Raw genomic sequence first — 21,722 nt, 5'->3', positions numbered from 1 at the left:
TCCACATACCATGACTTCTTCAACTGAGTACCCTTCGGCTCTGTGGTTTCTTCCCATCCTCTATCTCCGCAGAAACCATCACAGTCTTACCTATACTCATCAGCACTCTGACCCCAGCCCCTTAGGACTTGCCTCTGTTCCACAGCAGTCTCAGGCTGTCTGGTTTCCCCTCTGCACACCTTGCCAGCACCCAGTGGGCACCAAGGAACCATCTCCATCAGCAGTTTCCTGGAGCTGTGGCTGAGAGCAAAGCTGAGGTGGATGGACTTTTGGGAACACCCACCAACAGGAAGGGCAAGAACCGCCTTGCACCATCCTGGATTAGAAGGAACAAATGCAGAGCAAGCACCACACCACAGGCCTGCACAGGGCATGAGACTAGATCAGCCCTCAGACTAGACTCCCCTGCCGTAGAGAAAGGAGACAGATCCTACAGGGAACAGAGCCAAGTTCCTCAGGCAGGCAGGCTGTGCTAAATAAGTCTCCTTATGCATTAAAGAGTTCTGCAGGCACTGCTAGTAATTACCTGGGCAGTAGTGCTAGACTGGGGGAAGAACCTGACATTAAACTGAAAAAAGAATAAAAATTCAAGGGAAGTCCTCAGGTAAGCAGAAATTGTAAGAGGTCTGAGACTCCCATATTTCCATATCAGCTCTTGGAAGACTGTAATTTCCTTATGCTTGGAGCTCTGTGGTAAAAGCTGGTGTACCTGAAATGAAGAATCCAGGTCAGAAATGGAAAAGCTTTGTTTAAGTTGCTTCTTCCTGTGTCAACCCTGACAGACCTAATCTTAAAGTTTTTTTGCAAACACCTCCCTGCCCCAAAAGCAGACACATATGAAAGAATCCTAGTCTGTCCCTGGCAGAGCCACTGTCTCACCCCCCTTCCAGCACAGCTGTGGATGCACCTTGGGGCCTGTACTGTACACATTAGACACCTTTGTTAGCAAAAGGGCAATTTTCAGTAGTGCTGAGCTCCCAGGGGAGCACATACAGCTCAGGGAGAGGTGCCACATCCCTCAGGGTGGTAGTAGATGCAATCTCATTGCTACAGATGCCTTTTCTTTTAAAACAGGCCAAATGGCTGAAAAGGCTCAATGAAAGATCGGTTTCACTGCTCACAGAGGCCTTGTGCTGCATGACTCACTGAATGGAAGTTAAGAACACAGTGCCAAAGAAATTAGGAGGAGGGGATTGTGCTGTGCACTCCAAGGTCCACAAGGAAGAGTTTCTGAACTGCCTGTTGGCTTATTTTTGCACATTTTAACACATCTTGGAACAGCTCAAAGCAGTGGCGGATGTATTTGAGTTCCATCACTTACACCTTTAAGTAACACCAAACTATTATCTTCTTTTAAAAGGGTTACTATTGTTAATCAAAATTAGGAGTTTGATACAGGAACACCAGATTCCTTCCTTCCTTCCTTCCTTCCTTCCTTCCTTCCTTCCTTCCTTCCTTCCTTCCTTGTTAGATGGGAAGTCAGACAGGTTGACTATTGTAGCCTTAGGAAAATAAAGTACTTACTGCTTACATTGCTCAGAGATGGGTAGCAATGATTCCACATTCAAGATTGCTCTCAAATGCATTTCTAGCCTTCCAGCCAAAAAAACATCTTGACTGAAGCAACAAGAAAGCATCAAGCCCACCCTACACTTCAGCAATGGAATAAATGCTCCTTTAAAAAGTACAGCACGTATCAGTACATAAGGATGCTGCACCACGCCAGAACTCCACCTTGCAGAGTATCAGTCCTAATTTGTTTTCTTTTTGCTACTCTGTTCTTGGCATCTGTAAAACTACCTCATCACACAGACTACCAAGGCCATAGAGCAACATTCTCCCCATGGTTTTTAACTCCCAGGTAAAAAAGCAGTTCATACCACGAAGTTTGAGCAAAGGAGGAAGGAATGTGGAAAAAACAAAGGTGGAATTGTTACTTGGCAGAAGTAATCACAAACTTCTGGCAAAATTGAGTTATTTACAGCACTACATGTTAAATTTATTCTTAAGCCATCTTTACCCTGTAAAAGGAAAGAAAATACTTGAGATGTCCAAGGAGATTTTAAAATTTCCAAGTCTTGCAGCTGGTTTGTAAATAGTTTTACTGAGGGCTCTCTAGCTACCCTGCCCTGCCTCTGCCAGTTCCTATTTCCCAAGATTAGGAGGGCACAATACAGGATGTATCAGCCAACATTCCCATCAATTACCATAGTGACAAATGATAACTGATTTCTTTGGATTTAAGGTTCATCTTTGCAACATAATTCTGTACAAAACCAAACCTCACCCACTTCAGGATTCCAAGTTCAGAGGTTTTAATGAATTGTTCTCTAGTTGCAAACAGGGTCATGAGTTACCATTGAACACTTTTAGCAATTCAATGCTGTGCTGATTTCCTACCTGCCTATTGTATGCTTAAAATTTGAGGAAAAAGCAGTGATGAGTTATTTAACTTACACATGTCCTGCTCAGGCATGTAAAACTGGAGACATACAATTCCAAGTCAAAAAAAGCAGACAAGCTGGTAACACCAGGATAGTTTTTATTTGCTCCCTGAATTAAATATTGGCAGATACAGAAAATTCAGATACCAACTATTTCCCCAACATTTACAAGACTGAGTTTGCAGTGTCAGAAAACAAGGACATTTATGCACAATCCTGGCAACTGATAGTGTGAGTGCACAAGATGGCCCTGCCTGAACATCAGCTTTTTAGAGGCAGTATCCCTGGTCTCCAGCATCCAATGCTGTCCCCTCACTGACAATTGTGGCACCACGGAACGGCCAAATAAATATCCTGAGTGGGCAGCTCCAGTGCATTTCCGCCTGCAAAGGATTTATTCCATGCTCCTCCTGAAGGGGCAGAGGCAAGATCAGCACACCCAACAAATAACCCACCTATGAACACAAGCTGATGGCTGCAGCACCCTTTTCACTCTGTTCTTTGAGAGCAGGGGAGAACACAGCACAGTGACACTTCCAAGTAAGCTGTTCTTAAAGGCCTTGCTGCTGCCACACATTGTCTGAGCCACAGGCACACTCACTCCCTGCTGCCTGCCAAGCTGCTCTGTGGCTGCAGAGCCTCAGTGGGTTTGCAGCACTTTCCCTGCTGTCTGAGGGAAGTTTTCAAATAAATAAATGGCCATGAAGTAAGCAAGCTTATATAACTGAAATCATGTGGATACACAGACCATGTGCTGCTGAAGGAAATACCATTCGCTCCTTTTCACACTGGAGCAGAACTTAGGAACTTGCATTCTCCTCAAAGCAGCTGGTGCAGTCAATGCCCCCAGGGCAAAACACAAGCGTAGCTGGTGCAGCAGGAGGAGCCAGGCACCTCTGCTCCCTTTTCATAAAAAAAATAAAGAAACAGACACTTCTCTAGAACATGTCTGCTAGGCTGGGGGCACAGAAGAATGATCACATGCAGGAAATGGTGATCTGTACAGCCATCCACCACCAACCAACCCTGTGGGGAAGCTGAGCACACATCACCCCCAGTTCTACGGCATGGGAAACACATGGTTTAACCAACTCCACTGTGCAATTTGTGTTAGATCCTAGCATGGCAGATGGCAAGAGATTTTCCCTTTTGGAAAGATCACAGAAGTGCCTTCTAGGCTGCAAAATGCCTTGGGCATCCTCAGACAACTGCATCTTCTCCAGGTACAAGAACTCCTGAATTCTAGTCCTGCACTCCAGATCCTAATCCACATGCTCTTATTCACCAATCTTGCCAGTGTCTCTTCAGCAGGAGTTCCCTTAGCTCCAGAAGCAACAGTGACTCCAAATACCTTAGCTGTATGACCATTCTTCCACAACCCTGATGGTTAGATCTACAGGGGCACAGTATGCATTTGCATCTACTCTCTCCCTTTGTATTAGTAACAAGGACCTCCCAAAAGATAGCTTGCAGTACATCTTATCCAGGCTCCAGAGGGATTTTAGGTATCACCGCCTCCTGCTTTTCCCTTATAGTTTTTATACTGGGTTGCAACATAAGGTGCAAATGAGGGAGGGAGGGAAGTGGCAAAGTTAGGAACACACAACTGAATTAATGATGGGATTGTCAGTCACTTCGATGTCAGGCCCCACATCTACACACCATGCACTGGCATTGATCTTGCCCTGCCCACTTGGCCCAGAAAGGCAGTGAGAGCCTCTTCTCATGCTGAGCCACCATGTCAGTCTTGGTCGCCGTCAGACGACTCCTCCTCTGCCTCCTCCAGCCACTGGATAAACTTCTGGAGCTGCAGAGAGAATGAAACGTAATTGGATAACAACTAACACCTAAGAGATGCTGGAAATGCTCAACAAATACACTGTGTGAGTGAATCACTATCATGCACAAGAAAAAGTGTTTCCAGAAGAAACAGAAATAGAGGGAGAGACAATTAGGGGAAAAACAACTGGGATGCCACAGACAAATGCAGACTGATGCAGATTCCTCCGGTCAGACAATCCCTCCAACAGTCAGCAAAAAGACAAAAGCTTGTGAGTTTTTCAGAGCTTGAGGGCAAAGAGATGGCAGCTGTACCTTAGCTGACATGTTAGGGAAAAAAACTCATCCCTCAGAAACTGCTATTAAAAAGGCAGCTCATTTTATGTTTTAACTGGGCTTGAACAAGCAACTGAAAGCACTGCTGACCTATACTAATAGCTGACTTAGCAAAGGTCTTGAACAAAGTTGTTGTTCAGATGGCTTTTTTTCCTCTACTTCTCTTCCAGATCCAGGGAGGAGGACTGGAACAGGGCTCAGCCAAACTGCAGCACAAAGTTCTGCCTGATGGAGGAGGGAAGTTTATATGCTCCTTGCAACAGAAGCCAAATGAAACCACTCAGTACAGCAAATGCTTAGAAATATATGTGAAGGGACTGCTGAGCCAGGAATGAAAGCTTCAAAGGAATTGCATGGGGCCAGCACACAGGGCATTGGCCTAAAGCCCATTTCAAATGGGTGTTGGCTTAGAGAAGCTGTGCTGCTACTCCAGAAAGTGCTGGCCTCGTGCTACAGAGAGCCCACTAGAAACAATCCTCATACTACCTCCACTCCTCATCCAAACAGGATAATCATGGCAGAATACACAGAAATGCCTGTTCTGGAGAACAAATTCGTGTTGCTTTGTGTTCAGTGCACTGGTGTGTTTGACCTACCACGTGATGGCAGCTGCTCCACCAGGAGGTGACAGTGACACCAAACTTCACTCAAAGTTTCTTTCAGCAGCTGCTGTCTGTCTCTCTCCCCCAACCCTGGCCTCTCCCAACACCTTTGGGACTCACCCGTTGGTTTTTACGAAGCTGCTTTCCTTTGTCAGACGTGTCCCGCAAAGAGAACCAATTGAGAATTACATCTTCATCCAGAATTTCCAGCTGGTAAAATGTCATCAACACCTGCATCAATTAGAAAAGAGCAACAGGCTCTCTATAAACTCTTTTGGGACTAGCTCACATCCAAGTACAAAGTTTGCACGTAGTCTGTGTCTCTCAGCTCCATCTTCACCAGAAGGCACTCAGTCTGCTTCATTTTCCTTCTACTGTTAAAAATAACTGTAATTCTCCTACCAAGCCTTATGTTCCTGACAGATGCTGTGACACATAATGAGTCAAAGTTCAAGCCCCATCAGCTTCAGCTCTGAGGATGCTGGGTATGACTGAGAGGAGGGCAACAAGGGGTCACAGAGGACATCAGTTCAAGACTTGAGTTCTCTTTTAAAAACAACCCAAATGCTATATCCAAAGCACATCCAACAAGCAACTAATGCAGGCTCTCACACAACAGTGACACGTGCAGATGAGCATGAACCTATCCAGCTCTGCCCCAGGCTCTGTCCTCCTGCCAGCTTTCTCTTTATGGGCATTATGGCAGGTGTCAAAGCAATTGGTCATTCAGCTCTAGCCCCTGCCCCGTGTGCAGGGGGAGATGTGATCAGGCTTTCCAGGCTTTCTCCGGGTGCCTTTGTGCTCAGGCAGAGCGGGTACTTCGCAGTCGGTCTCCTTGCAGCAGAGCACTGACAAAGCTGGCTGCCAACTCCGAATATAAAGTGTCACTTCAATTCCCAGCCTCTAGGGAACCCCAGGCCCCTAGAACAATGGACACATGCCAAACAATTGCTGTAATTCAAGGACATTTTGGCTCACCAAACTGAAGGCTTTTGGCTCCAGTCCTAAGTGCTTTGCCATCAGCCAGAAGCACTGGTAGCAGAAGTTAGGATTACTCTTTCTTGAGGAATCAAGAGTTAAGCAGGCTCTAGGAGAGCTCTTCAAAAACAGACAGGGGCTTCCTGAGTTGCTGCTAAAGGAGCCTTGCAATCCAAGTCAAATGCTCTCCATGTCATAGGGCAGACAGAGCGCAGGGACAAAATATTTGTGAAGGACAGTGAGGAGCAATATAATAAAATTCTCAGAAGCAGGGAGACATGTAAGAAATCACATGGCAGGTTCCCTTTATTCCCAATTTCATAATTAGCTCAGCCTGAATAAAATTCCACTTTTATTCCCAGCTTTTCTGTTTTGCACTCCAATTTAGGATAAACCATTTAAGAGTGAGATCCCAGGGACCATGGAGAGATAAATGAAGTGAAGCTCTTCCTAGAGCGAGTCTCTGGCCTTGCCTCTTCCAGCATCACACAACAAGGGCATCTATGTTGGAAGCTGCAAAATAATAGCTCCCCACAGGCTGCAGGCTGGTAATTAATACTCACCCTCAGCTGTGCTCCCTCAGAGGCAGACACAGAACTGGATTTTTTTTTTTAAGAAATTGTTACAGATGGATTTTCTACACACCCTCTCCACCGAGACCCCAAAATTCTCTCCCCTAAAGCAGAGAAGTGATGATGTAAATAAGATGCATTCCAGTGTGAATCTAGCAAAAATAGATTTGGGAGCGGATACTCACTTTAGCTATCGATGTGCAGAGACTGTCATGCTCCAAGAAGAATTCCTCAATGGCACATAAGGCATTCAAGTGATCTGACGCTCGTTTTATGTAGTTCTTAAACAACGGGGTCCAGTTCTTCAACAGCTGCAGGGAGAAAACACAGAAGAGCTCCTGAGCTGAGATGGATGGGTGCACTCAGCCCAGTGTCTCAGCTGTGTTACACCAAGAAAGTGACCCAGGGAAGCATTATTTAAACTATTCAGCTGACCCTCTCCGTCCATGAAACAGATGCTATTGAGTCTCAATGTGAGGACAGAACCTGGTTTTACTAAGCTTTCAGAATTTTGGTTTTGCCTCTCTGGGCAGAATATCAGATTATCACAATAAATGTGTTCAATGGAGTCTGGTATTCAAACAAAATCTCTTCACTGCAGACTGATAAGGAGAGAGACCTACATGATACTCACAGCCTCCCCCCACAGAGCAGCTGACATTTCAGTGGAATTTTCCTTCAAAGCACAAGGACAAATAAGGAAACACAGAAAAAGATAATGCCAGGTTAATTACCAGCTGAGTAGAAGTGAACAGTAAAAAACAACCATCCCTAAAAAAGAAACATGTCAGAGCAGCCCCTAAGTGCAAATCACACACTTGCTGTGTGCCTAGGGGCTTGTTTGGATCCTGAAGCCTGCTGCAGGGAATGAGTGGGGAGGATGAAGGGCAAGAAGCTGTAGCACTATTAGTTGCTCTCTCCTCCAAGGCTTATTTTTCTTGAAGTCTTAAGTTTAATGATTTTAGTTCTGCCTCTTCAAACAGTATTTCTGAGTCCCCCACAGCTCTTTCCCTTGTACATATCTGGGAAATATGCAGTAGGGAGCTCTGCAAAGCACAGACTGACCTGAATCTGGGATAGGAGATAATACTTAGATCCCCGTCCATAAAAAAATTTAAAAGGTATCAGAACTTGGGTAAGACATAACAATTCTTTATTGGCCACATCATGACCTATCATCCTACAAAAACATAGTAGGAAATTATATCAGAATTCCACATTTTTTAAATGGAGTAATTCAGCAGCAGTTGATCCTGAAACTACACCTGCACAGATACATAGGTTTGCTGTGCCTTCAGCAGTGTCTCCATACAGAATCTGGTCTGTTTTGAAGGGAAACTGGCAATTCACAGGGGCTTGGGGTATGAGGAAGAAGCTTTGAGTCACCTACATTTGGAGTTAATCAGCCTTATACTGTCCAGAGTAACTGTTAGCAGGAGTAGACCTGAGAGAGAGAGAGCTCCAGGACACACAGTGGAGCTACAACCCAGGCTATGGAGACAGTCCAGGCTGGTTTGGACTATCAAAGGTAGCCTGAGCTAGGAAACACTGCTCATCTACTTTGTAGTACTGCATCCACCATCTCTTCAGACACATTTCTATGTAACTGTGCTGGAATTTGCATGCCTCAAGCAGAAACAAAGAAGGGGATTAGTACAAACAAACTCATCTGTACAGTGGTACATTGACTGGTTTAAGGAACCAGCACAGAATTGTCCTTATCATCAGGGTATCACAATAAAACAACTGAGGGTTCTGTGGCATATTTACAGGACATACTTTAGCAAAATGTTTAATGCTAAACACTCTTCCCCCCTCCTCTACAACCATCTCCTCATTCTTATTATTTTTCAGAATCTTCATCTCAACTGCAGTAAAGCTACTGGAAAGTTCCTTCTAGGCTAAGAAACACTTTGTAATACCTTTCCATTAACACCTTTAAATCATAAGCACAAATCTAACCAGAAACTACTGAGTTTCTGAAAGCAGGTTATTTATAAACAAAACACTCAGAACCCCAGGACTCAATTCAGTGTGCCTGTTGCTGGAAAAGGGAAAGAAGAAAAAATATACTATGTCAAGTTGAGAACGTGCACTGCACTGTAACTGGTGCTAATGGGGATAGTAGGGCTCAGCCCCACAGAGCCCCTAGCAAAAACATCCTCTAAGTCTGTATGACCAGAGAAGCTATTTTGGGAGTTCCATGAAAATCTAAATTGGAGAATTAGAAGCTTGCAATGTGCATTTGATAAAACACTGAAAAATTTGAAAATTCACCTGACAGAGAGCCCTACGGACAATATCACAATTTTTCAGGCTTTGACTCTACATAGATAACTCCTCAAAACAATCTACAGTCTGGAGAAAGCAATCACATTTATCTGACAGGTTGATTCACCTTACATCAAATCTGGTCAACGATATTCTAACAACTTCAAGGAGGTTTGTGATCCAGCTCTGTTGTCAGAAGGATAGTCTCAACACCAAGATCATTTCACACCTACCACCAGCACAGAACACCATCAGGAAGTAGATGCAAAACACGACAGACAAAATTGTCATTCCAGCCTGTTAGACCACAATGGCATCTGTGCTGATCACCATAAGTGGCTTCAGTGACAGAAATCCATTTGGTCCCTAAATAAACAATCCCACAGTGTGTTCACACACACACACTATTACAGAATCCCAGTTCTGGGAAAGGTCTATAGTTCTAGGAAAGGTCTATTTCTGCAAATTCTTTACTTTACAACTTGTACAAGAGCTGAACAAGATGCCTGACATACATCAAACTGGATACCTCTTTTGCTCAAGCCTCCATGTTACATCTGAAAAAAATTCCCACAGGCATATCCTTTACCAGACGCTTGTTTCTTAAAATTGCTGCAACACTTTGGAGCTTCATGCTCAGGGGCCAACACTTCAGACCACATACTGTGGTTTCAAGTCAAACCATACATCACAACTATGGCATTCCCACAATTTCCCCTCCTGAGCTGCCTGGGACTGCTCCACCATAGTTTTTACATAAGCAACCCATCTCACTTCAGCATTTCTTAGTCAGAGTTGAGAGTGAGAAAAGAGAGTGAGAAACATTGGACACGTCTGTATGGTTCAGTGGGCTTCTGATGCCCATCACTCTCAGAGTGCAGGTAGTCCCATCTCACACAAAATAACATTGCTCCATAACTACTCCATCATGAGCAGCTCTCAGCCCAAAACTGCTATTGCCTGAGGCAGTTTTAGCTGCAAACTTCAGCAGCAATCACTTCCATTATGTACTAACCTATACCAAGCCTGTGCTTGGGATTTGCAGAGTGTAAATAAGAATTAGTAAATTAATGGAGTGTACTTTTTACTAACCAGGGAATCTCAAGTTGCAGAGAAGCCACTGTTCCAGATGCTGCACAACACAGCAATCCTGAACAGAGTGAAGGCACCAATCATGGCACAAACTGTCCCAGAGAAAGATTCTCTGGGTTGTTTTTCACAAGGGAGAATCTGGAGAAATTGCCATGATGGTCAATTGGTTTGATACCTGGCTTTCTTTGATAAATCTAAGGGTAATTTGTACTTCATAAATGAACACAATTCTCTGCCCACATAAATGCCACCTGCCCATGACATGACACAGTCACTCTAAACATTACATTTTGATTATTACTACTTCTCACTAAAGGTGAGCTGACTTGCTCTGTCTGCTGCTAAATATGAGTATTAGCTTTCCATATCCCAGCTGGGATAAAAAAAACCCCCATCCTATATAGTTACCAAGCTGTTGTCCAGATGAACTGCTTTGCACTTAGAATCTAACACCTGCTCCAACATTTCCTTTGGTCCTCCTCCTTCAATTATCTTTTTCTAGACAGGACATGCTATTCAAGAAAACAGTCTGGAAAAATGAACAAAAGCAAGCAGAATTTAAACAGAATGAGCAGCAAAATCTCATTAAGCCCTCTGAACAACAGATCAGTTTACACAGATGTTTTCTGCAGAAGGCATCTCCACATGTCCAAAAGGTGAATTAAGTAGCATGCTTACACCTACACAAAAGAGAATTAGTTTTCCACCCTTTCCCATCAATTGAAAGCACATACTTCCTCAGAGAAAGGATTATGAGGAAGTCTAGTGTTCCTCTCAATCTCCTAAAAAAAAAAAGGCCTAAAAAAATTGAAGTAGTCTATCCCAAAATGTGTCAGACCTATTCATTCTGAAAGAATATCTTCAGAATCTGTAGTCTGCGAAGTCAAATACACAAATGGACTGTAACAGGGAGACAAAAATACAATGTCTTCAGCTGGGGTGAACAAAACCATTAAGAGAAGACTGCCTGCTTTTTAAAACAGATCCTACCCTGTTTTGTCTGCCACAAAGCAGGAAATTTAAGTTGGTACACTCAACTATACAACCCATCTCCCTAGAAACAAAGCAGAACTTTATCTTTGCACCAAGACAACAACAATACCATGCCTCTGCATTTGGCTGAAAAAAACCTGGCATCAATCATAGTATGCAGACAAGTAAGACCTTGGAAAGGATCCCATTGGGAGAGGAGTGCTCCCCACTGCCCCAGGGACAGGACTTGAGACAGACTGGAACCAGGTTGCTGGAATGCAAGCCTGTAAAGACATCTCTAAGAAACCTTCTCTTTTCTCTTTTACAAATGATGCACTTCTACTGTCTCACAAAGGCAACAGAAACAACCACAGGTACTGAAGTAGAGGTCCCACTGAGCTCTGTCAAGGAGGAACAACAGTTTCAGTTCATTTTTATTTCTATAGAAGACAAAGAGGCTCATGAACTCAAAGAGTTCAAGTGGCTCCAGGCTTAAACAAAGAGATTTCTCAGGCAGGATCTACCTAAGGCACACAGAACGACTGCTACACACTTGGAGACAAGCTCAAAGAAGAGTCAAATGGAGCAGGACTCACAGGAAGTAACGCTGTGAAATAGTTCTGGGAGTCCAGGTTTGCATCCAGCTGCTGCAGTGGGAACTCCAGGATCACTTTACTGAGCACCTGCATCATCTCCTTCAGGCCAATGTTATATGCATACCTACAATGAAAAAGGCAAAAAACCCTCAACATTTCACACTGTCTGAATTCTGCAGACTGTGGCTATTCACAGAGATAGAGCAGAAAATCTGATTTTCATCTTCTCAACCTATTTTTTATTTGGTAATTTCATTTTCCAAATATTAAGACAATAAAATCACTTTGCATTGCATCAGGCCCTACATAAAGCTGCAAGTCTTGAAAATCTGTTATCACAACTGGAAAAAGCTGCTGCAGGGACAGCACCCTCACATTTACCAGAGTGCTGCAGGAATGCTCCTGCACAAAAGAAGGCACACAGGTTTGGATTTGAGAAACACTAGATAAAAGGCACTCTGATTATGTGTTCTAGATTTCCTGCTGCAAAAATACTGTGGACAAGCCACAGTACAGCACAGCCCCAGCTGCAGGCAGCTGGCTGAATGCTGCAATGCTGAGAGCAGCAGACCCTGCATGAACTTCCAGGCAGCTGTGCCAAGAACTGGCTTGTTCTCTTCAGTCCACAGTTAGCAGCAATTCAATCTCTTGTTACAGAGGTGGGGCAGGAAAAGCCTAACCACCAAGGATGCTAGAGATGCAGCTGGTGCTCTCCATCAACTCCTGCTGTCATTCAGTCATGATGTCTAAGCTGCATTTCTCATGCTCCATACTGATAAAATGTCTAACAATGGGCATTCACATGGTTTCTCCTCTTCTTTTGACACATCTGCTGTCAATCCCAACTGTTCAGCAAAAGGGACAATATCCCTAAGGACATCCCCAAGGATCCCTAAGGACATCCCCAACTCACTTGAGGGAGTTGATTTCCAGAACCAGGTTATCACAGGAAATGTTTTCTTCTTCACCCCTTTGTAATGTACCCAGAACCTCATTCTGGAAAACTAATGAAGAAAGGACAGGCAGTTAGACATGAGAGAAAAGCAGAAATTCTTCAAACTGCTCACTACTGAAGGAATGATGCCCATCCTCACAAAAAAAGTATTCTGACACATATGTCTATTTGCTCTCTGTAATCTGACACAAACCCACAGCAACTATACTTATAAACAGTGGGATATAACTCAAACAAAGGAAACCACCTACTAAATATTGATCTACCCACAGAAACCAGTACAAAGCTATTTACCTACGCAGCCTTTTAGAGCAGAGTTTCTATTACACTTTCACAATCAAACCTTTCCTATTCAGACAAACCTCATATTCCCATAACTGAAAGTATTAATTCAAATCTAAAATGTATTGGTTTAATTTCCTTTGGGGTGATATTTCAACATGTGAAAGTTTTTGGGTTTTTCCAATTTGGCCTGAACCTCTTTCAAATCCAGCTAAGTTTAACACAATAAAACAGAAAATCTTTGCCAAAAGAGGCAGCTCCTACAAGGACATTTATTTCTCTAGAATGATTACAGTAGTAAGCTGTCCATACAGAGAAACTCTGCTGGACCTTCCCACAGTCTCTGAAATTAGGCAATGACACTGCCATTTAAAGAGACAACTCAGGGAGGTCTCTTTCATGAAGGTGCAGTGATGAGGAATAAGAAAGATCCAGCTCTTTGTATAGTTTTTTATCCTTGAATGCCTTGGGTTAACCCAGCAGTGATACAGGGAATATTAAAGAACTCTGTAGAAAATGCAGGAAGTGAGATCAGGAAACAAGGTATCACAGAGGTGCACAAATTTTCCAATACAGCCAGAGAAAGCAGCACAAACCTCACACACTGCATTATCTACAGAGCTACTGTACTTCCTCAGAGCCCATCTCACCTTTGATGTCATCCAGCTGAGGGGAAGCTGCCCGACTGTCTGGCTCCTCAGAGCCCATGCTCAGGTCACTGTCAGATTCACTCTCTTCCTCTGAGTGCATAGCTGGGCCTGAGGAAGGAGAAGATGCAGCATTCAGCATTCAAAAGCTGCAACTACCACATGCCATGAGGAACCAGGTGTCCCAGGGACTTCCCAACCAAGTCAGCAACTATCTGTCCTTGCAAACTTCTATTTACAGGTCCAGATGATTACATTTGCTGCAGAGGGAACACTACTGCTGGCACTAGGATAATGGGATTTTTTGGGAGTCTGCAGGCAGACAGCAAAGGACAGGGACAGAAGCAACTGCAGTTTGCACAGACTGCTGACTCACAATGGAGCAATGTCAGCAGACACTGCCACTGGCAGGAAGAAAGCCAGCAGCACCCGGAATAGCCAAAGCACATTCCCATCTGAGGGAGGGCCTGGTGTCCCACGGTGCAGCATTTCCAGCACAGACAGCTTTGTGTGTTACTGCAAGGCAAATATCTAACCAACACCTCCAACAGAGCACAGGTAGAGAGAATCTGGTCCATGACCTGTTGTTATCTGGAACCAGTCTGCTTCACAAAGCCCAGGTCTTACTCTAAGCACAATTACCAGCATCCCACTTGGCCAGTTTCCCCAACACACACCTCTTTTCACCCCCAGGTGATCACACTAAATATTCCTCACCCCATAGGCTTTGTCTCTGCTCTTCTTCATCCTCTTCATTCTTGTCATCTGCTTTCCAGAGATAGCCTCTGCCCTCTGAGCCTACATCCTTCTTATTGTAACCTGGAAAAGAATCAGCAGAGTGTGGATGTACTGGATCTGCTCACAGGCAAACCTGAAATAGACTGATGTAACCTGCACATTACTGCCCCTAAATAGCCTTCATCAAGAGGGAGCTGGGATTCCTGCAGATGCACGTGGATTTCAGCTTTGATTTTTTCACATGCCTTGACAAGTGACTTACTCCTTTCTACAGCAGCAACATTTGGCAGACCATGTTTAGATCCCTTGACAAACCCACACTGTAGCAACAGTACTTCACAAGGACAAAGCCCTTGGACACAGCTGAGTATCCTTGTTTGCCCTGATGAAAACACAAATTCCAGGTTGAATGCAGCACTAAGCTCCACCCTGGCACTGCAGTGTCTGGACCCCAAAAGATCGTGGAAGACAAAACCTTCTGCACAGCTTTAGTGCATGGAGACAGAGACTCTCATACCTTTCAGTTTCACTTTGCTCTCCTTGTTCACACCAGAATCATCACTGAACTGGTCATCATCCTCTTCCTCCTCATCTGGGGGGTACAGAGAGATCACTGTGCCCTCAGAGAGAGTGATGGCAGGACCTACTACTACCTGAAAATAGGAGAAACATATCTTAATGAAAAACACTCTGACTGCCCCCTTGTACCTCCACAGCAGCACTCCAACAAGCTGTCACTAACAAGTATAACTCAGGACACCAGCACTGCTGTATTCCATACCACACTGCCCCAGCCAAGCAAGGGGAGGAAAAGGGTGGGAGCAGTAGCACAGTTTCCACCTCTGCAAAAAGGCTTGGGGCAGCCCTGTGTTCTGGAATAGAACAGTGTAAGATGAGGAACCTGCCAAGAGAGGCAGAAAGCAGGACAGACATCAATCAGCTCACCCGAGAGGAGAGGACACAGCGGGGCTTTAGCTTTACTTTCTCCTTCACTTCAGCCGCATCGCAGATAACAGATTGGTGGATCTCCACGTTATCTGCTACGTGCACTCGGTCCCACAGAACAGCTCCATCCAACGTGACTTTATCACCTGCCACACACCACCAAGTACAAACATGTTGAGGAAGACTGTCTGGTGCTCTCTGATGCTGCTGAGTCCATTAGGAAGCATCTTACTGCCTCCCAATGCCCTTGATGCATGATGGATGTTAGATGACAGGAGAAAATTTGCCTCAGAGACCTACATCCATTTCCTAACCAAAGTTGAAAGACACATTTGTTCTCTACAGAGACTTGAGAGTAACAACTGACATCTCAGTTTTGGACAATCACAAGAATAACAGGCAAATCACAAGAAAAATAGAAAATCCAGCCAAGGCTAAGAAGGAGCGAGCTAGGAGGGAGCAAAGTTAGGAGTGAGCTGCTAGGAAACAGCTCCTGAAAATAGGGACGGATGTCCCTCATTTGCAGGATGTTGGTGGTTGATAAATCTAGGTCAGCAAAGGTCATGCATTCTCTGCTGCTGAAACAACTTATTTGCATGAAGTACTTTCCAGCTTCATTATGGTACCCTGAAAACTTTAATTTATTTCCTCCACTGGAAAACCAAGCTTTCCTCCTTTCTTCCCATTAGCAATCAAACAGTACCCACCTATCATCCTCTCTCAGGGCCAAGCACACCTTAAAAACTGAATACCCAGAAATGCATGCCCTGGCCTGGCAAAGCTGGCACATCCCCCATTCTTGCACTCACCTATCCTACAGTTCTGCCCAATAATGCTGTTGGTGATGAAGCAGTTGCTGCCAATGACCGTTCCCTGCCCGATGAGCACGTTCTCTTCCAGCACGCTGCCGTGGCCAAGGCTCACATCCACCCCTCGGTAAATGTTGTGTTTAGAGTGGGTGTAACTCTGGTTCTTGTCATCAGTGAAGTTCATCTCTGGAGTGAGAGGATAAACCCAGCGCCGGATGATGTCAGAGCACACAGCTTCGTACATCAGCAGGTTGCATATATGAGCACCATACTCTTCTGTTGTTACATGCATATGGATCTGGTTCCCCAGGACCTGGCAGACAGGCAGGAGCACATCAGAAGGTTCTCTAAGGCAAAGTAACAGGATCTCCCTTGTAACAACCCTCTCCTTACCTCCTCATTCACCAACAGACCACGCACAAAGTCATCCCGTGTCTGGTAGTCAAAATTGTCTGTGAACAGTTGAGCCACCTGCCAGGAATAAAGAACATAGAAATAACATAGAGTCAAGTTATACAAAATGGGAAAGTGATGGTCTTGCCTTGAATAAAGCTCTGACTCCTTCTGCTACGAATATTGACTCTCCCATCTCCTCCTCCTACTATTCCTCCAGAATCCAAAAGGGGTAAGACATTGCTTTAGCATTTCCAAGCAATTTACCCAGCCTTACTCTGTAGTTTCACCCCCAAAGAAGGCTGCAGAAAAACTTTATTAGATCTGGAAGATATGTTAATGAGCCTTAGCTGGAATAACCCTGAATGTTACCCTAACATGGTGCCAGCTTACTGACACTTCTCCACAGCACAGCCACCACCTCTGCTACACAGATATTATTACACCCAAAGTGAAATCACTTATTTTCTGAAAGTTTCATTCTGTGTCAAAACAGACAGACTCTGGATGCATCCACCATGTAGTTCTGCCTAGGCTTGAGCAGTGGATGCCAGAAACAGACTGAGCCCCCGTGTTCCACACAGCAGCACCACATGATCACCCAGGCCCTCAGCTCAGCCAGTTCTGTTTTCCAAACGTGGTACTTGGGCCACACACACCCTGCACACCAGCAGTAAGTACCAAGGGAGCAGTGCAGACTGAATTTTGGACCCTTGCAAGGGCAGGGCTCACCTGTGGAGAGCAGATGCTGATATGACAATCCAGCAAGTCATGGCGCACCTCGACATTCTCAATAGAGCTCTGGAACAAACTCTGAAAGAGGAAAAAATTCAGATGACCTGAGTGCCTCACGCATTATTGAACCCCAAAAGCTTTCCATAAGCCAGGGGTGGTATTGACTGAATTATTAAACTAGCTGAAGTTCTGAGGATCACAGAAACCTACAATCTACACTAGACCCAATCTTGGCAGGCACACACAAACAGCTGAGACTGCCCCTGCCATTACAAAGTGCAGGTCTCCCACAAACAGCTTGCACTTCCAACAATCACTTTTCTTCCAGAAGGCTCCTTACTTCAGTCTTTGGGAGCTACAACTGTACAAAAAAACCACTGATAAATTCAAACACACTTTTTACAGCTGTGGGTCAGTTTTGTATTGTTGGGTTTTGTTTCTTTTGGTTTTTCCTTTTTGGTTTCTTAAGGTGATTTGTACTTCCATTCAAAGACATGAAATAACCTCCTGATTACTGATTTGGGGATGAAAATATTATACAATCATAGCCTTAGTTCTGAGTTGAAGAAAGAAACTGGTCCATCTATCTCATAAAGAAAGTGCTTCCACAGACATTTTACAGAGCATTTACTACACTATTAGGTGAACAAACAGGTAATAGGAGGTACCACTCCTTGCACCTCTGTAATTCCAGCCCATGTCAGGCTCAACAACACTTCAAAAAGGAAAGGGATGTTAAACACTGGAATGGACTGCCCAGAGAGGTGCTGGTGTTCCACCCCTGGAGGTGGTCAAGAAATGACGGGATGTGCCATGGAATAGTTAAGGTGGTGATCAAGGTTGGACTCTCTGATCTCCAAAGTCTTTTCCAACCTAAATGATTTGGTAAAAATGGTCTGTGTATGGCAGTGGTATATGCACATCAATTTGGGAGCCCCTGCAATAGTACAAATAATCTCCTTTCCTTGTTTTACATCATGGAAAGGAAATAAAGGACAAAACCTGAACTGTGAGAAATACATCTGCCTCATGTTCAAACTGAAATGAGTCACAAACATGCCTGTCCCCAGCATGATTTCACCAAGCCTCAAACAGAGATTAAGGGAGAAAAAAACAGTTTACCCCAAGTTACTTCCTATCATCTGCTCCTCCAAGAGGAGCAGCCAGGAAAGTTCCCCAGTCCCCATACAAGGAGGATCTCCTTGGGTGGGCTGCTTCACTGCCACAGCCCTTTTCCCCCTGCCAGGTTCCAGACGCACCATAGGAAAGCGGAATCGTTTCAGCCCCTGCGTTCTCTGGTAGTGAAGGACGCGGTTTGTGGCACTGTCCATAGCAATAACAATGTCATCCTCCTTGCACCTGGCATGGTGGCCAGGCGAGGACTTCTTGAATATCATCGTCATCACAGACACATTCTTTTCCATCTTACGACGCAGCCTGAAAAAGGAGGGCAGAACTATGAGAACACCCCTGAGAGAGCTACAGACTGCAGCCTCAGCACACCAGGTAACCATTCATTCTTCCAGCACCTACTTGTGTTCTTCCAGGGCTTTGGATATATTGAAGTTGGACACCACATCACCAGTGACAAGGATGAAGTCGGAACGAACAAGGGACTTGGCATCCACGTCTCGCAGCACGTCCCCAAGGGAGCGGTACAGGTCCGAGGTGACAAAGCGCACCGTGTTGGGAGACGTGTGCTGGCACCACTTGGATTTCCTGCAAGAAGGAAAAAATCCATGAGGAAGGCATAAAGAGGCTATTCCTACAGACACACTAGGACACAGTGTCCCCAGTGCATGCCACACCTGCAAGGGGATGCAAGGAGCATCCTGTGACAGTGAGCCCGCTATTGCCAGGCTCAAGTACGCTCAGAAGGTGAACTGAGGAGCAGTCCCACAACACTCAACTGTTTTAACACACTGCACAACCAGCCTCCTACACAGCAGGAACAGCCTTTTCTGAGTTATGCTAGGAGACCACTGCTGAAAGGGTGTCCTTTACAGTTTTGACAAGAATCAGCGAAGCTTTTGAGGTTTTGAAGAATAGTTTCCACGATAAAACTAAAAAGAAGAGATTCTTACTGCAAATGCTCTTTTATCTCAGCTGACTTCCAACAGCAGAAAACAAAGGTTTCTTCCACTCCAGTTGCTGTTAGGAACTCCAAGGTATAGTCAATCATGGCCACATTTGCCATAGGTAAAAGAGCCTGAAAAAAAACCAAAACAAAACAACATATAGATAGCTGAATAAACACTCAGTACCCCAACATCAGCAACAGCCCCTTCCAACTTGGGCATATAATGTCATCAATCAGAAAGCAAGTATCAGAAACACAACACAAGTAACTGCTCCACCAGGTTTTATAAAAATCTTTTAGAGTTGATCTAAACAGTAAGAGTTAATTTGTGATCTTTTAGGGACAGATCCTCAGTTCCGAAAGAAAAGTATAAAAAAAGTGAAGTTACCACTGAAAAGTGTTCAAGAAGACTCAGATAAATGACAGAGACTGAAAAAAAATCTAAAGTGCTGATTCCCTGACTCAGGCTTTAACTGCTTCAAGAAAAACCTGTCAGACACGAATGATGAAGCCACAGGAATATGAGTGTCCAGAATTAAACAAGGGGAAAAAAAGCTCAACCTAAAATGAAGTAAATACTCTCTTGACTTGAGATTCAATTCACACTTTTAAACTGAGGTACTGAGTCACACCTGAGTGATGGCATACCATTCCTTAATTCATTTTTGGTGCTGTTTCATTTCAGGCCTGAGCTCGCGTGTATAATTACAAGCACCACCAACACTTCATCAGCAAACGAGGTAAGATAATTGTTCAGACCTAAAGTCTCCAGAAGGTTTTTATGTTCCTTTAACACACAGCCTTTTCAGCTGGATAATTGAAGTACTACCCCCATCCATTTTTCTGGCCATATTCTTTCACGCATTACAGCTGGCAAGGACCAAGATTTTGTTTCTTTATCAGAAACAAGCCTGTCCGAACCCGCTGCCACAGACGAGGAGCCAAGAGCGGAGCTCGCCACGCCATATGGAAAAGCGGACAGCACCAACACAGCAATCAGACCCTCGCTGCCTCTCCAGCGGGTGACAGAAACTCCCACGGGCGAGAACTGTCGGAGCGCAGGAGGGCGGGAGAAGCTGCGGCGGGGGATGCTCGAACCCTCCCGACCCAGCCTGGCCGCCCGGGGACGGTGCACACCGGGACAGGCGGCCCCGGAGGCACCGGCGCGGCGCAGGCAGCAGCACCCAGAGGGGATTTCTCACCCGTGGCCGGTCCTTGGAGATCGGGAAAAAGCGGCGGTTGAAGCTGTCGGCGACCAGCACAGCCTGGAGCGGCGGCGGCGGCTCCTCCTGCGGGTCGGGGCCGCGGGCGGACCCCCCGCCCGCCCCGCGCCGCGCGGTACCGCGGGCCGCCATCGCCGCACGCGGCCGCCGCCGCTTCCGCTTCCGCTCGCGGCGGGAGCGGCAACGGGCGCCCGGCGGGGACACAACAGCGCGGGGCGGCGCGTCCCGGCGGGAGCGGGGCGGGAACGGGGCGGGAGCGGGACGAGCGCTGCTCGTTGCCTCCCCATCGCCTCCCTCCTCCCGGCATCACCTCTGTGGCGAAGACCCGGCCTGGGAAGGCCTGAATGTCCCCACAGACACCCCCATGTGGCCTCGGGGTGTGTGTAGTGCTTTGATGTGACCCCGCTGGTGTCTGGTTTTGGGACCAGTGATGTTTTCTGATACATTTCCTAGCAGCCACGGAAACGTGCTGCGTTTCCAAATATCCAGACGTCCTTCTGCAGAGAATAGCCTTGATGTGAAGCAGCCCCTCAGTGTACAACTCACACCCAGGAACCCCTCGGAGCTCGCTCAGAGACCCTTCCAGAGTGGACAGGAGGAAAGAAGACGTGTTTTTTGAGGGTGGTGGTGTTTTTTTGTTCCCCTCAGCTTGGTGAAGCAGTGCTGGTGTCTGGCTGTCCCCCTGCTCGGACGCCGTCAGTTCCATGGATCCCGATCCCCTCCAGCCATTCCTGCCCCAGTCCAGGCTCCATCCTCGCACAGCTCTGATCGTGCTTCAGTACTGTCCTGGTCGGCAGAAAGGGATGGGCCGTGTACAGCCCTCAGCACAGAAACCTGCCCTCAGCTGGGCCCCTCCTCTGCTGCCTTTCCCTGCCGCCGGTCCCAGGGCTGCAGGACTTACCTGGCACAGCTCACACAGCACCATCACCTGCTCATTTGTCACCGAGGAAAAGCTGTGTGACAACCCTGCATTCAAAACCAGAACAGACTGAAAGACCTCCCTGCGGAGCTCCTGCTCTGTCACCTCACCAGCCTCTCCTGCTGCCCCTCGGCCCCCACAAACTGACCCACTGTGACACCCTGCTCTGGTCCTCGCTGCTGTCATCTGCTACTGAGTGACAACCCAAAGACTCAGAGTCTCAAATTCATTTGTGGTCTGAGAAAAACACAGGGCATTTGCACCCCCACCTCCGTGGCAGGGCCTCTCCCAAGGGCGGAAGGTGGCACACACTTATCAGCCCAAGGCACACAGTATGGCCTTTCCATCCTGAGG

At 45.9% G+C, this 21,722-nt stretch overlaps 1 protein-coding gene across 1 annotated transcript; it reads right to left on the bottom strand.

Moving 5' to 3' along the window:
• Positions 1-2,525: 2,525 nt before the first annotated feature.
• On the bottom strand, positions 2,526-20,581 carry EIF2B5 (eukaryotic translation initiation factor 2B subunit epsilon). The gene is made up of 16 exons (XM_033068999.2): positions 20,429-20,581; positions 19,231-19,355; positions 18,680-18,865; positions 18,406-18,583; positions 17,144-17,224; positions 16,412-16,489; positions 16,019-16,331; positions 15,210-15,355; positions 14,782-14,917; positions 14,244-14,345; positions 13,530-13,637; positions 12,556-12,646; positions 11,643-11,766; positions 6,897-7,022; positions 5,282-5,392; positions 2,526-4,251 (listed from the first exon to the last, which is right to left on the bottom strand). Exons 1-16 carry the CDS (start codon positions 20,579-20,581, stop codon positions 4,186-4,188), a joined length of 2,124 nt encoding a protein of 707 aa, XP_032924890.1. The 3' UTR covers positions 2,526-4,185.
• Between the last annotated feature and the right edge of the window lie 1,141 nt (positions 20,582-21,722).

This window comes from Catharus ustulatus, chromosome 10 (genome assembly GCF_009819885.2).
Source record: "Catharus ustulatus isolate bCatUst1 chromosome 10, bCatUst1.pri.v2, whole genome shotgun sequence".
NCBI classification, from domain to species: domain Eukaryota; kingdom Metazoa; phylum Chordata; class Aves; order Passeriformes; family Turdidae; genus Catharus; species Catharus ustulatus.
Note: the sequence above shows the minus strand (reverse complement) of the source record. Positions and strands in the feature narration are given on the sequence as shown.

Excerpts from the sequence above, each read along its gene's own strand:
- EIF2B5 (XM_033068999.2), bottom strand. The coding sequence starts at position 20,581 with ATGGCGGCCCGCGGTACCGCGCGGCGCGGGGCGGGCGGGGGGTCCGCC. Across the intron at positions 14,918-15,209 it reads GCTGTGTCCTCTCCTCTCGG|GTAGTAGTAGGTCCTGCCAT; the intron begins GTGAGCTGATTG and ends TCCTATTTTCAG. Across the intron at positions 5,393-6,896 it reads TCTGCACATCGATAGCTAAA|GTGTTGATGACATTTTACCA; the intron begins GTGAGTATCCGC and ends TAATTGATGCAG.